General features: G+C 42.6%; 1 protein-coding gene across 1 annotated transcript in view; it reads left to right on the forward strand.

The window, feature by feature from the left end:
* FNDC1 (fibronectin type III domain containing 1) overlaps positions 1–15,749 on the forward strand; it is a 111,817-nt gene that overhangs the window by 63,827 nt on the left and 32,241 nt on the right. The window contains exons 7-13 of the mRNA XM_019663756.1: positions 1,284–1,429; positions 3,752–3,939; positions 4,660–4,767; positions 7,503–7,688; positions 9,084–11,555; positions 13,316–13,416; positions 15,203–15,314. Coding sequence (XP_019519301.1) covers positions 1,284–1,429; positions 3,752–3,939; positions 4,660–4,767; positions 7,503–7,688; positions 9,084–11,555; positions 13,316–13,416; positions 15,203–15,314 — 3,313 coding nt within the window. The remainder of the gene's footprint in view (positions 1–1,283; positions 1,430–3,751; positions 3,940–4,659; positions 4,768–7,502; positions 7,689–9,083; positions 11,556–13,315; positions 13,417–15,202; positions 15,315–15,749) is intronic.

A 15,749-nucleotide genomic window follows, 5' to 3' on the forward strand; every position in this document is an offset into this window, starting at 1 on the left:
AGTGTTCTTGTGATGAGATATATTTCTCTTTATATTTTGAATGTCTTCACTGGGCAGTAATTTGCCATGACAGAAACAGCCAAGCATTTGTTCCATTTAAAGGCACAGTCTGATCCACGCAGAAGCTGCCCCTGGCGACAGTGTAAACAGAGAAGAGTAGGTATAGACGGGATGGTTGGCGTGCAAGAAATGCACTCAAACTTTATTTCAGCTAAAATTGCATAAGAATGGCATTGAGAAGAGTGACAAAGATGCAGTATGGCTTGCTGATAGCCTGATCGCTGATCATATGGACAGTTTTTTCCACATCCATTCACAGATATTTTTTGTATTACTCATATATTAACAAATTACATATACCTTTTCTGGATCATATGCCTTATTTAAAGAGGCAACCTACAGCATAATTTTCATGAATTCACAACTTATTTTCAACTATAATTTTATACTATGTAATATATAATTATATTATTATATGACATATTGTAATTTTATATATGTATTTTTTACGTTGTATAACAGAAGTCCCACATACATGATGTTTCATTTTTTTAGAAGTTTCCAGAACTTTCTGTATCACTTTTCTAACAGGTTAAATATTTCCACCTTCCTCTAGTTGTAGTAAAACCTGCAAACATGGTCCCTGAAAGGTGAAAAGGAAAAACAAAACAAAAAGCCCAAAAGACTCAAAAGCAAAATTGAAGATATCTTATGAATCTCAATTTATGTTAGAGCTTGAACAAAAGTTGTAAGCTTTGGGACTGTCATATATTCTGTTGGAAAGTGGCAAACCGAATTCTAATTCGTATCAGAATGTAACTTTTAATCTGTTTTGGGATCACATGATCTAAAATGCAAGAACATTGAGCCCAATGTAACTCGTGCAGCTGTTTGAAACAGAATTTACACATAATGTCGTGATCACCAATCAACTTTGCTTCCCATTAAAAATGTATTATTTCCCAGACAGTTCAGTGTATAGTGAGAAAACATGGAGTTAACTTGGAGTATCTTTGACCAAGGCAAAGCATCCCTTTTGTACTGCTCTTTATGTCAAATGAGTTGGGCAGCTTTTCAAGTGAACTGCCCATTTCGTAGACTGTTTACGAAGGGCAAGGGTGGAGATCTTTGTTTTTTCTACACTGACCAGTCACATAATTGCTTAACATTCTATTTGTTTCATTATATCTACATTAAGCATAAGCAATTTAAAAATTATATAGGGTGAATTCTAGACTCTGGAGGCCTGAGGAGCTCAGGGCAAAGCCTATCTTTAGAGATAGCCTTTCCATGTGTCCATTGTCATTTCAGAGGAGGATAACCTGGACGTACCTGAAGACATCAATGTCCGGATTATGTCCTCCCAGTCGGTGCTTGTAGCCTGGGTGGATCCTATTTTGGAAAAACAGAAGAAAGTTGTTGCATCAAGGTACTTTTCCTTATTTCTTCATCTTTCTTTTATGTATGAAAGATGGGGTTTTTCTGGCCCTGAAGAGACGTGTGTTTATTTGAGTGATTTTATTTTCTGACATATATGAATGCTGGCCTCTTTGGTCGCTGCAGTAGACTATGGTAGACTATCCTATGGTAATCTAGCTAATCCTAAGTGTGGCCACACATTTCCTACAGATCAGATGCTGCCAGGGCCTCGTGTGTAATGCACACAGTGGGACCTCACATCTTGCTTGCTCAGCCTTACCTTGTGTCTGGAAATGTCCTAGATTCCATTTCTTTCTTTTTCCCCATTTGTGTTTGCTTTGCCTCATTAATGCTCTACTCACGTGCAGAGGCTATGGGCTCATCTGAGGAGGCGTCCGACCCTTCCTTCTGTTATCCAGGAAGAGTGGCAGCATGAAGGATCTTATGTAGAGTGTTGGGCAATGGTCTAATGCCTTCCATACAGCAGCTCCTCTTGAGACATTCTTCAAGTACCAAATTGCTTCATGTCTAGCTTACCTGTGCATAACAAATTGAATCGTATTTTTTCTTAAGCCATGACGTTATGCTATTCTGGTTTTAATATTGGTTTTCAGTAGCAACAGGGGAAAAACTAATCATAAAGTTAAAATAATTTTTGTGTTAAAAAGGCCACTGGTGAACACCATTACTAGTTAGTGGTAGGTTAATATAGTCATCAAAATTTTATGTGTTAAATGACTGAATAGTTTATGTAGGCAAGAGGCAGCCAAAGATTTTGTGGCCTAGTCATTATGTATTAATTTTGAACCTATCTATATTCACCAGGAATAGTGAATGTACTTTAAAAAAATGGATGGAACATAATGATGAGAATGTATTATATATATACAGTAATACCTTGGTTTGCAAGCATAATTCATTTTGGAAACAAACTACTCATATTGCAAGACATTGTTCATTTACCAAGTTAAAATGTATTAGAAATGTTTGCTCATCTTGCAGAACATTCACAAACCATATTACTCGCAATCCAAGGTTTTAATGTATATATACATAGATATATATGTATATATATCTATGTATATATGTGTATATATACATATATATGATTAAATATAGTTTCTGTGATTGCCCTCTGGTAACAATAGACATCTGCTTCTTTTGAAAGACCTCTGAAGGCTCATAATGATTCTCCCCCTAGCCATATGGCCTGCCCAACACAAAGTGTTCCTGAACCAATGGACTTTACTTTCCAAAATTTTGATGAAAACAAGAGGGCTTCAATTTTCTTAGCAGAACTCTTGAGTTAATTGGTGTGCCGCGTCTGCAGTGGAAGTCTTGTCCTGACTTCCTGCTGTGATGAACAGCACATTTAAAATGCATCAAATGCTAGGGCCGGCTGAGTGGCTCAGTTGGTTAAGAGCTCACTCAAGAGTGTGAGCTCTGAGCAACAGGGTTGCCGGTTTGATTCCCACATAGGCCCAAGCTGAGCTGCCGCTGAGCTGCCGACAGGTGGCAGGATGGCTCAGCTAAATATAAAAATAAACAAATGAATAAATAAATAAATACATAAATAAATAAATAATAAAATGAGGATAAATGCATCAAATGCTTTCCACTGCCAAGTGCCCACAAAGACAAGTGCTTGGGAAAGGAATGCGTGAATGGCATCTGCAATGCTGAGTGTTGAGGTCCCCTGTCTGGGGCTGTGGAATCCGCCATGTTTGGTCACGCCATGTTTCCCTGCTTGATAGTCACCCACTAGAGTGCCTTTTATCAGCTCCCCTATCCTGCTGTTTGTTACACATTTTTGCTCCATCTCATGGTAATAAGTCTACTCCAAACCACATACTGCCTCCCCCCCTCCCCCTGAACCTATAGGAAACATGCCTGATTTGGTCCTTTTGTCTTTCTTTTCTGGAAAGCCCAGATACTTTAGGCCAGCTCTGACTTTTAACATTGCCCTCTCCACACCACACACACCCACAAACACACACTCACACATGCACACACATCCCTGGTAAGGCACTTGCCCCCTTCTCCTCTTCCCCTTTGGAATCTCGGCTTCGGCTTTTGAACAGTAAGGCTTTCGGCCTTGCAAAGACGCTAGGCTCCATGTTCCCTGGTCTGCTTTAGATGCCTTTGCCTAGAACTTCAGTAGATTCTTTGAGCCAATAACAGTCAAAGATGTAGATTTTTTTTTTCTCCTCTTTGATTTCCAACTAACCTCTCAAAACCATCACTTCTGGGGAAGGAAAAATATCAAGCGATCTCGTGCTCAATTATGGAGCATTAGCACCTGGGTGCATTGTTGCCTTTTGCTTTCTTACAGACATTACACTGTGCGCTATCGAGAAAAAGGGGAGCTGGCAAGGTGGGAGTACAAGCAGATCCCCAACAGACGCGTGTTGATCGAGAACTTGATTCCAGACACCATGTATGAATTTGCAGTCCGTATTTCACAGGGTGAAAGAGACGGCAAATGGAGTACCTCTGTCTTCCAAAGAACGCCAGAATCTGGTCTGTATTTAAATAGGCCTTTGGGTTTTCAATTTGGGAATACCCCTAAAATAAGATTCAAAGAAGCCAATAGTGATAAAGGCCAGCATAGGCATTTTTAAAAAGTAACATCAACCCTAAATCTTGGTAGTATGTCTATGTATGAACTCAAAGATGTTAAGGAACTATTTCCTTGGGTGCACGTTTTATCCGTCACTGGCCGTTTTCATTAGTCTGTTATCCTGACGCGTGGAGCACATTGAAGCCCAGTATGGCGTATCTGTGAATCACCGCTGTGTGCCTGGATGCCCCGGGCACCCCAGGGCTCTGGCGTGTAGGGACACTGTTCTTTCCTTGGGCTGGGGTTGCACTGGATTCCAGGGAAGAACTTTGCTCTGTATCCAAGATTACAGTTATTTTCTTTTAAATTACGTCTATACACGCTTTATTTAAAAACTGGAATTTAATCTTCTTTGTATATTTCAATATTCAGCAATGAGAGAAACTCTGAATTCTTAAAAGCATTCCTCTAGCTATGTCTAAGCTCAGTATATGAGTTGTTGGAACTGATAGGAATCAGTGTGTCTCACAAGAGCAAGTGTAGCATTTCCTCTCATTTATATAATAAAAATCAACACTGTAGCTCTTCAGGAAAACCTGTGAACGTAAGAACTGTTTGTCATTAACTTTCAGAATATCTCTGAGGACATTTTTAAACCTCAGGTCCTTGTCCTTTTGTAGCTCCCACTACAGCTCCCGAAAACTTAAACGTCTGGCCCGTCAATGGCAAAACTACAGCAGTCACTGTAGCTTGGGACGCACTGCCTGAGACCGAGGGGAAAGTGAAAGGTAGGAGGACCTCGCTCGTTACTCACAGTAGAAGGTGCTCATGGGCCTCAGATAGTGCCCCGGATAAAGACATGTCCATTGACTCGGATAAATACGGGTTCTGATCGCAGGCCTGGTGACTGCACAAGAAATAGGGAAGCAACCTAGTACGTGTCTGAAGTGTTAACCCAATGGACAGGGCTATTTCGTGCAGGGTTTTCATTGTTGGTAAGATCCAGGTAGTCAGGAAGGTGACTTCCCATCCTTATATGCAGGAATTTGGGTGCTGCTATCAGAAGGGGTATTTTTAATTGTATGAGTGTGACATCCCAACCTTTACAAATGACACCTTGTTTTTCATGCTGTGGTCTTTTCGTTGTGCCAGTAATCATAGAAAGTAGCCGTGAGCAGGAGCCCCATGGGACCATGCATGTCTCGAATGGGACCATAAATATTTTTAGTGGGTTTGGAAACTTGAGTAATAAAATCAAATGGAAAATGGATTTTTTTTCCTATTTGTGAGCACTTTTAATTAATTTTGGGGCCGTTGAGGAAAATACCACCTTACAATAGAAAGAAAGAATACTGTAGATTTACAAAAGAGAGTAAAATATTCACAAACCATTAAATTTAAAAACAGTCTGTTGAGAATGCTAAATGAAAGCACAGTCTTTTCTTTTTAATGTAAAAACATTCAAGGAGCTTTCAGAAGTCTGTTGGAGACATTTTAAAGGGAAGTATTGAGGTTTTTCCAACATCACCTATACTGATGTACCTACCCTAAGACTACTTTTTATTGTTTCTCGATTTAGGAATACAATTTTAAGTCTTCAGAAGCTATGAAATTTAGTGTCCAGAAACTATGAAAAATGTGTGTAAGCTTAAAGAAATCCAGAAAATTGTCCCTAATCTTCTTTGAGAATTTCTTAATTGAAAAAGATGAATGGTTCTCTTTTGTATCCAACTGTCAGTTCTCTTTGCTGACCTGTAAGGATCTTTTCATGGACCAATAGAAGGCAGATAGACAGACATGAGATAGTCTTTCCTGAACTTAATGCTTTCTTACTTTCCAGTTTATTTTAAAGAATATATTATACGAGTCTTGCATGTTCTTTCAGAGGATTAAATTAGAAACAAATGAAGAGAAGAAATATTTAGATTGCCCCTTTTTAATCATTCTTTCTATGACAATTTAACATTGGCTCCTTCTGTATTAAGTGCTATTGATGCTGCAAAGGCTGCTGAACATTGAATAAAGACATTTTTTGGCTGACTACTTCTTTTTGTTACAAAAAAACAATTATTGCTCCGTTAAGTGACTTTATTATCGTGCTACTTATTTTCTTTCCCTCTCCCAAGTCTTAGTTTATATTTCTCTCTCATTGGTAAAAGAAACTCCCTGGTGGTCAATTCCGTATCGCCAGAAATAATAACAGCTACTGGGTTTTTATGTCCAGACGAACTCAGAGAGCTTAACCCTGCCTTGGTAGTTTTCATAAAGGTGTAATGGCGGGATTGAAGCTTCATAATTATCCTGGCGCATTTTTTATGCATGAGAAATAGAAAACACAATAGTGGGATATACTTTGACATGGTTAAATTTTTTTCCAGATGAATTGAATCCATAAAAGAATCTGAATTACAAAATTTTATAGACAGTATGTTCTTCCAATTCTTACTTTTGACCACCACAAATGACTAGTTTCTTCATTTCCAATGAGCAAAGAATGCTTTTTCCCTCCCAAAAAAATGCTGCAGAAGCATTTTTGGTTGAAAGTTTTACAGTGAATGTACTTTTAAAAGATTAGCTCTTAGTTAAAAGAAAATATCTTGCACATTGCTCCCCTAGGAAGGATGATAATTGCTTGGTTTTTCTGTAATTCAAATTATTTTTCTTGGTTAGTTCCTAGTCATACTAATTTGCTAAGTTTTGCAAATCTTGAGTTCCTTGGGGGTAAAATAGGGATACAGTTTTTAGTTGAGGGTGAAAATTATGCTTTAAAACATGGCTTCCTTATGTGATAGTATTTCCATATAAGCATACCGTAGAGATATATTAGATGCTTGGACTGAATTTGCTATGATTTTCAATCAAGGGTGTTATATGTTTATAGATATAGCCAATTAAAGACAAAAACATTAGATATCGCATAAATCTATTACTTAGCAACTCTTCCTCAATTTTAAATATTGTGAAACATCCTTATCTGCATATATTAAGAACTTTGATAATTTCTACAAAAGTGAAATTATATTCCAAATATGGAATTTAATTGGCTGAATGTACAAATCAAAATAGCCTAGATTAATAAACTGGAACTCTTGAAGATGTCGGCAGTTATTCAGAATCAGTTCCTAGCAGTTGTCATTTCTTTTTCCATGGTTTCTTCTATTCAGGATATATTAATTCTATCATAGCAAATTAGTATATAAATACAATCCAGGAAAAAAACCAGACATGGTGTAATTATTGTTGGTAAATTGTATGAAGACTGGCCTCTTGGGTTCCATATATTGGATTCGCTGAGAATGTACAATTGCCAGCTAATTAACTACATAGCCCAGTCCGGTAGCCTGAGTGAGTTCTCGTTCGCCATCTCCTAGATCTGTGCGCTCCGGCTGCTGACTTGGCGTGCATTGCTAGAGTATTCATCTTAGTAATGCACGTTCTAATTCATCCTGCCCATACAGTCTGTCTGCTGGACACAGGACTGTTTTCAGTTTCCTCCTTCCAACCGTCTGCCAAATCATTTCAGAATACATTCTTTCATACGCCCCGGCTCTCAAGCCATTTGGAGCAAAGTCCCTCACCTACCCTGGAGAGACTACTTCTGCCCTAGTGGATGGTCTGCAGCCTGGGGAACGCTATCTTTTCAAAATCCGGGCCGCAAACCGGAGAGGAATGGGGCCTCACTCCAAAGCCTTCGTTGTTGCTATGCCAAGTAAGCATTTTGTGTTTGCGTCTCTTTCTTATCTCTCTTTTTGCTAATTGTGGTGTGTTACTATAAATCATGGCTCTTGGGTTTAGAACTGCTCCATTGGTGACTTTTTGAGCTAAGTTTACCTATTGATTTCTAAAATATTGTTATAGTCCTTTTAGAAATTAGTCTCCCCAAAGACTAAAATGTTATTGATTGCCAATAACATTGATTACTATTACAATATTACAATAACATACATGTATGAATTATGTGATTAATCTTATGTCACTGTGTAACTTGGGGTTTATGATGACAGGGAAAGGACAATTTTACAAGTATAATGTAACACTTCTAGTTGTTAGAGCTCTTCAATTTGTAAATATAATAGCATTTAAAATGTTTAGTTTGTATTCCATTGTTATGGCGTGCAGCTTTACTCAGAAAAAATTCAGTTACCTTGTTTACCTGATCAGTATCAAAACCAAGCAGGTAAATAAAGTCTAAAAATGGGCATTGTTTTGGGCTGTGATTTCCTTTCTGTTCCCCTGCATTTACACCATACATTAATAGCTCTCGCCTTCCTTATTTTTGGTGAGAACCCACACGGTACTGCAGTCTGGAAACAGTTCCGTCCTGGAAAAAACTGAAATAGATGAAGGTTGCTCCTTATGGATTCCCCCCTGCTACATAAATGTCCTTCCCTTACAGCATCTCTCTCCTCATTCAGTCCTGCTGTCGAGAAAGCATATGTTGCAGGGTACGTTACTATAATGTCTTGCCTGCCTCAGGATGCTTTTTATTTTGGGCATTGCTTTGGAATGACAAATGTATCCATTATTAAAGAGATCTGAATAGAGAAGGAAAGGGAGTGAAGGCATGTTAGGGAGACTAGGAAACTTGATGTAATGCCTCAAAAATTACAAACTTGTTGCTCACCTCAGTCACTTGCCAATCACACACAACCCCCCCCCCAAAACAAAAACATTATGAGCATAGATCGTTCAACATTTTGTACCAGGCTTCTACGTATTTCTTGCCTACGGGGTTAAGAACAGCTATAATGCATTTGTAACATATTGAAAATTAGTTTTATTAAGGAAACCCTATGCTTTTGCAAAATCAATGGATTACTTCAAAGTGCTCTTTTGAAAATTCCTTTAAATAATAGGCTGTGACTTAACCTAATTCAATTTATAGAAAGTCAATTTACACATATTTTCTAGAACTACATCTATTACTTAAAGCAAAATAGGGCTGTAAAAGAGTTTGCTATCATTGGGAAAATAAGGGTCCAATGTCCTAAAGAATTAGAAGTTATCGATTACAATCGCCATTTTTAAACGGCATGGAGGCACTTTCTGTTGCAGAACTTTCAAATTTCTTCTTTGACGGCAAATTCTTCAAAATCTATTCCAGCCGGTACCAGTGAGTCCAATGTTCAGCAGAAAACAGGCACGGAGGAGAAGCGGAGACCTGAAAAACCCGAGCCTCCCTCGTCTTCCCCCAAAACGCCAGCTTCCTCAAAACACACTCATGTGCCTGTTTCTCCTCGCGGTAGAAATGACTTGAAGAACAAAATACTAGCCAATGGCGGGGTGCCCAGCAAACCCCAGCTTCATCCTAAGACTGCAGGGTCGGAGCTTCAGTCGACAGAGCTCACAGATGAGGAGGCGCTGGATGCCCAAGGGGACCCACCAACGGCGCCCTCGGAGACCCAGGACCAGAGGCGACAGCAGAGGCCACCAAGCAGATCTGTCCACCCGGCCCTTGCTTCCGGAAGGACTCCAGTGAGGGCCCGCACGCCCGTGCAGCCCCGAAAGGAAGGCGTGGAAAAGCCTGGTTCCTCGCTGCCCTCCCTCCACACCCCCGCTGAGGGCGGCCCTCAGGGCTCTGCCAACCTGCCGTCCAGCTCTGCTGACAATGACTCCCTGGACCAAGAGGCTGACGAGCCAGCCGCAGGCTCCCTCCACCCCAAGGATGCCTCTTCCGAGCATCTTCGGCCCAAGAGCACAGCCTCCGCTCGGCCAGCCTTGGGGCCCGGCCGCCACTCGGCCTCCGGTACCGTGCGGGACAGACACCCCGCGCACCATGGTGCAAAACCAGCCTTGCCGGCTCGGAGGGCCCCCCACGCTGAGGCTGGACAGGAAAACTCACGTGCTTCGGCCGCACCCTCCAGGCTTTCTCCACCTCATGGGGGGTCATCTCGGCTGCAGCCCACGGAACCCCACCCCGGCTCTCCGCTCTCCGGGGGCTGGAAGGACCGTCATGATGCCCCCGCCGTCAAGTCCAAGGCGCCGTCACGCCCGACCAAGCCCCCTTCTGTCTCCTCGCGCCTCTCCTCAAGGACACAGGTCCCTCAGCGAGCAGACACCTCTGATGGCGATAGTGACAGGGATGCAGAAGATGAAGGGAGGCAGGGCGAGGCCACTGCCCCGACGCCTCGGGCCCGGCTGCCCGCGGGTGGCCCTGTCTCTGGACATTTCAGCTTGCACAGAAACAAGCCCTTTGTTGCCCATGGTAGATACCCAAACAGGTTTGGCAATGGCCGGGGACCCAGGTTACAGCCCTCCAGCTCCCCGCTGTCCACTGCGTCCCCCAGAGTTCCCTCAAGAGGGAATTCCCAGTCGGCTTCTGAGCGGAGGCGAGGCTTGGGTATCCATGGTGAGGACACGGAGGCAGAAGACGAAAAGCCACTTCCGGCCACCATTGTCAATGACCACGTGCCTTCCTCCCGGGGCATAAATCACCTGCAAAGAGGCCCCCAGAGGGAAACGAACCTTCCGCGGAAAGAGTCCCCAGTAGAGAACCCCAAGTCCGCTGGGACCTGGGCAGGTGCGCACCCCCAGGACAGATCGCAGTCCTCTAAGGCGCAGGATATACAACAGAGCACAGACGAGGCCGTGGAGGAGGGTTCTCCCAAAACCCACCTGTCCTCTGCTCGGCTGCCCGCAGGGAGGTCACAGCACCACCCCGGGTCCAGCGTGCCCAAAAGGAAGCCCGGGCTTCCCCAGGACCCTTACGCATCCAGAGGCAGTCAGTCCTCCCTCCTGGCGAACTCCCGCGGGGTGCCCCCCACATCTCCCCAGAATCAAAACGAGGACTCCGAGAGCAGATATGGCGAAAACCACGACGACGACAGCACAGAAGCAGAGGCCCGAGGTGTCCGGGCGCCCGCACACTCGGCCCCGGCCAAGGACACCACCCTGTCTCTCCCCAAGCACAGGCAAGTGGAGGCCCCAGCAGGAAGCGCGGGCGACAGCCACCTCCGCAGACCTCCAGGACCCTCCCTGAGGCCTGGCAGGCCCTACACCCACGCCCGCACCAGGGTCCCGGCCCGAGCAGGGGCCCAGGCGGCGGCGAAGGACCGGGAGTCTCAGGCCACACCACTCAAGAGGGAGCCTCTCACCTCTAAATCTCAGCAGTCGGTCTCAGCTGAGGAGGAGGATGAAGACGCCGGGTTTTTTAAAGGAGGAAAGGATGAAGACCCGCTGTCTTCTTCGTCTCTTTCAAAGTGGCGCTCCTCGTCTGACCCCAGGGGCAGCAAATATACGGATGGGAACAGAGCTAAGGAGGAGACAGAGTCTGCCTTGGTGCCTGCGCCCCCCAGAGGGAGCTCCCCCCAGGAGGAGAATGCAACCCCGGCGCAGCGATCTCCTCCACCTCCACGCAGCTCCCCGAGAGCCTCGCACCTCCTGCCCAGACACCCCCCTCGCAGCTATGTCACCCCCAGTGCCGCCGTGAGCACCCCTGCGCGGCCACGGTACACCACCCGCGCCCCTCCGGCCTATTCGTCCACCACCCCCATGCTCTCCCTGCGCCAGCGCATGATGAACTCCAGGTTCCGGAACCCTCTCTCACGCCAGCCTGTGAGACCCCCTTTCAGACAAGGTACTTGTTTTTAATTTAACATTTTCTTTACGATTTTCAGTAGTGTTCATAGCAATTCCTCAGAGGCTTCTAGGTTATGCAGCATCTGCTCCGCCCAAGCTCTGTGTTGAGGGCTTTCCAGATGCAACGGGCTTGCCTCCTGGCTATCTCGAGTTTGCATTGTTTTCAGATGCAGAAGCTGAGGTGCGACTTGCCTGAGGTCAGACGGCTTTGAAGTGGCTGATCGGCCATTGCAATCCCTAACACTCGGGTTCCACAGCCCTCTGTCACTCCACTGTCCCATTCTGCCTTTTTGAATTCCTTAACAGAAGCTTTTCATGTGAAAATGTGTCACAGCCATGATTTCAAACTCAGGCTTCTGTATTTTAGGCGACAGTTGCTCACATGCCAGGGTACAACTTAAGGAATACAGCAAGAAATTAAATATTATCTGTGGAAGCTTGATCTTGTTCTTGCTGATGCTGCATATATTGGGTTGTCGGAAAAGTCATGATGCATTTTTGCAACGAAAACCAGAAAAAAGTATGTCATGACTTTTCCGACAACCCAATAAAACTGTCACTGAACATACCGTGGGGCAAACTCAAATGCCTTGGGTATGAATTGCTTAAACGTTGCACTCCATGAACGTTGTTTAAAACCTCCAGAAAAATGCATGTTAGACTATTGTCACACAGAGTGATTAACAGGCAGATGTAGGACTTACTGAGGGCTGAACGTCGACAGCTATGAACTGGAGCCTAAACTAAGAACTGGAGTCTCCCTGAACCCCAGGGCAGGACCCAAGGTATTTCCCACAAGTCTGCATCTGCCTTGTGCTCTCCTTGCATGGAATCAGGGCTTCATAGAACATTCCTGAATGAATGCATTAATGTTTAGTCAGTCTGTGCAATGTATTGTTTAGTTTAGCCCAACGTAAAGACAGAACACATGCCCCACTTTGAGGTCAGTTTTCCGATAAAATTGACTATTTTAAGCAAACCTAAGACCCTGATAATAGATGTAAAACTCACAAGCCCTCTACATACTGGAAACTCAGTAAATATTTTATTTTCATTAACCATTTGACCAAGAGAAAAAGTCTGACATGCAAATAGTTGCCAGAAAGCCCAAGCCCGTCACCCCATGGGGGGCTGGATTACAGAGTGTGCCCTGCAAAGGCCTCCAGAGCTGTAGCTGAGAAATGGCATGAGACGAAGAGGAAGGTCAGGGGAAAGGAGCGGACAGGACAGCTAAGGGACCTGGTGCTTCCTCTCTGAGCAGACCCTTCTCAAGCAGCCCCACAAAGCTCAGAAAGCTCTGAGGCAGCACTGTGTGTTTACACTCAGCCACCGACAATGGGGAACTGAGTCCACTAGAAGAAGCTGTGTTTAGTATAACCTGCTGAGAAGAAGCAGCTAGACCTTTTTAGAGACAATTTTCTCCGTCCTTCTAAGCCTCCCTCCCTCCAACTTCCAGCTGACTAAAATAAAGCTACTGCTACTAAGGTCTTAAGCTTTATCTGGAAAATTTACTTATGCTGAACACTCTCGTTCTCCCAATATTGTCAGAAAAGTGTGACTTGACTGTACTCTGGGTTGACATCCATATTTGTCGTGTAGAAGTCACTATCCTTATCTAACATATACAAACTGATTAAAATTCCATTTAGTGTTTCTGTTTGAAATGATGTGTTACTACTTATGGATTGGTATGAAGCCAACTTTCCAGAAATGTTGGGTTTACTAGCTTCTCTGATTTTATTTTCTTGTACTTTGTAGGTTATAATGGCAGGCCAAATGTAGAAGGGCAAGTACATCCTGGTAGTAATGGAAAACCGAACGGACAAAGAATTATCAATGGCCCTCAAGGAACAAAGTGGGTAGGGTAAACTTCTTTACACATTCCAGTTGTTTTCATGCTGTTGGGAAGAGAAAAATGGTGGACATTGTGTAACTCTAATGAAGCGGCCTTTTTTCTTCCTCTCTAGTTTTAACCACTCGTATGTCAGTACACTATACATTTTTTCCAGCAATCAGAAAAATCTTTGATTCTCCTGCGTAGTAACTAGTTTTTCTTCTCATAGCTAATAAGACAAAGCATGGACCTTTGTCTCTCATTTGCCTTGACTGGTTAGGACGCTCAGACAAAGGTATGGCCCAACCACAGTGGTAACATAGAACCTAACGCACGGCCTCTCAAATGAACTTCTATTTTCCTAATCCTGATAGCTTTATTTTATTTTTATTTTTTGTTTATCATGTAATTAAATGGTGCACATATTTTTCTGTAAATTGTCTCAAATTCTTTGTAAAGTAAATTGAGGGTAATGGGCAGAACACTTTACAATGCTCAGGGACTTAAAATATTTTTTTCAAAGAATCAAAACATTATTCACAGTGGAATTCCCAGTCCAAACTTCCCACTTGTAAAAATAAGGTTTAGGAAAACATATTAAAGGACTTCATGGAATGTTGAGTCATGGGTGATCGAGTTTATCATTTCTCAAAGGAACAGAAATTTATAATAGGAAGAATGCGTATTAAAGCAAAAGATCATGCAAACAATTTCGAATTGAACTGTCAGGGTAGATTTTGAAAGTAGGGTTTATATAAGTAAGCTTTATTTTAATTGCCAAGACAGCACCCGACAAAGTGTCCTGCTTGAGAGCTTCCTCCAGTGGCCTGCTCATGCAATCATGGTTCTCAAACATTAGCAGAAATCAGGATCACTGGGGGGCTTGTCAAATCCGGTCTGGGCTAGGGCCAGGCAATTCACATATCTGACAAGTTCCCAGGTGACGCTAAGGCTGCTGGGCCGACCACACTTTGACAGCCTCCAGTGTAGAGCATGAGTTTGTTCCTTAATAGAGATAGTGATACTCTTTTTTCGAGTTTTATAATTCCTTAGAATCTAAACTTTTTGCATGCATACTATATTGAGCAATTTAATTGCAAATTAAGTTATTTTTTTATAGCAACTTTGATTTTTACCATTAACAGCAACATGGATACATTTCAGATTTTTAATATACTAGCAATGCATGTTCATTGTAAGAGGTTAAAATAATTCAGAACTATATGAAGAAGATAATAAGCATCACAAATGACATTTCAGAGATAACCACTATAAACAGTTGGGGATATATCTGTCTAGATTTTTTTCTCTGCAGTTTTAAGCTTATAGACACAAATGAATATATTTTTATTCTTGCAAAATAATCAGCCCTGTAATCTGAGTTTGTATCAATGTATGTCCATGTAGGTAGAGTTTCCAAATCCTTTTCACTGGCTGCATAGTATTCCACTGTGTGGATTGGCCATAATGTATTTAATCTCTTCCCTCCATTGATGGACACTTAAGTTGTGTCCTACTTTTCAGCGTTACACATAAAGTACTAAATAGTAAAAGTATTTTGAACATCTTTTGTATATTTGAGGAACTTAAAACAATCTACTTATTATATGGGTAAGCAACTATAATGTGAAATATGTCTGTTTTGCACTTTATTCTCATTAAACCTTATGAATGAGGCTGACAAAAATAATGTTTCCTACTCACTTTATGGCTTCCTTCTGTGGAAGCTTCATGCATGTATTCATGTAGTTGGGTTAATGTGAACGTTTTGAAATGTCCAATATTGGCTTTAATCTGTGTCATGGATTTAGGTGGTGGACCTCGTCCGTGGGTTAGTACTGAATGCAGAAGGAAGGTACCTCCAAGATTCACATGGAAATCCTCTTCGGGTTAAACTAGGAGGAGATGGTCGAACCATTGTGGGTAAGTAAGAATGGTTTTTAAGGAACAAAAGTGTACTGACTTAGCTGTAGAATAACAACTTTTCTTCCTCCTCGCCTGATTTTTTTTTTAATTGTTAGTTTCAGGTGTACAGAACAATCCAATAGTTATCCTTTTCACCCTTCACACAGAAACAACCCCCTCCCCATCTACTGCCCTCCCATCTACTGACCTCCCACCCCCAATATCATGCTTATCTATTACAATTCCGTTGACTCCATTCCCACTCTCTACTCCACGTCCCGTGACTATATGTATATATAATTATAGTTGACATACATTATTATTCTACATCAGCTTCAGATATACAGTGTGCGGTGGTCAGGTCTCTACACCGACTATGAAGTGGTCTCCCTAACAAGACATGAGTCCATCTGGCCCCCTAAAAAATATTTACAACATTATTGATTATATTCC

The sequence above is a fragment of the Hipposideros armiger genome, unplaced genomic scaffold, assembly GCF_001890085.2.
Source record: "Hipposideros armiger isolate ML-2016 unplaced genomic scaffold, ASM189008v1 scaffold_404, whole genome shotgun sequence".
NCBI classification, from domain to species: domain Eukaryota; kingdom Metazoa; phylum Chordata; class Mammalia; order Chiroptera; family Hipposideridae; genus Hipposideros; species Hipposideros armiger.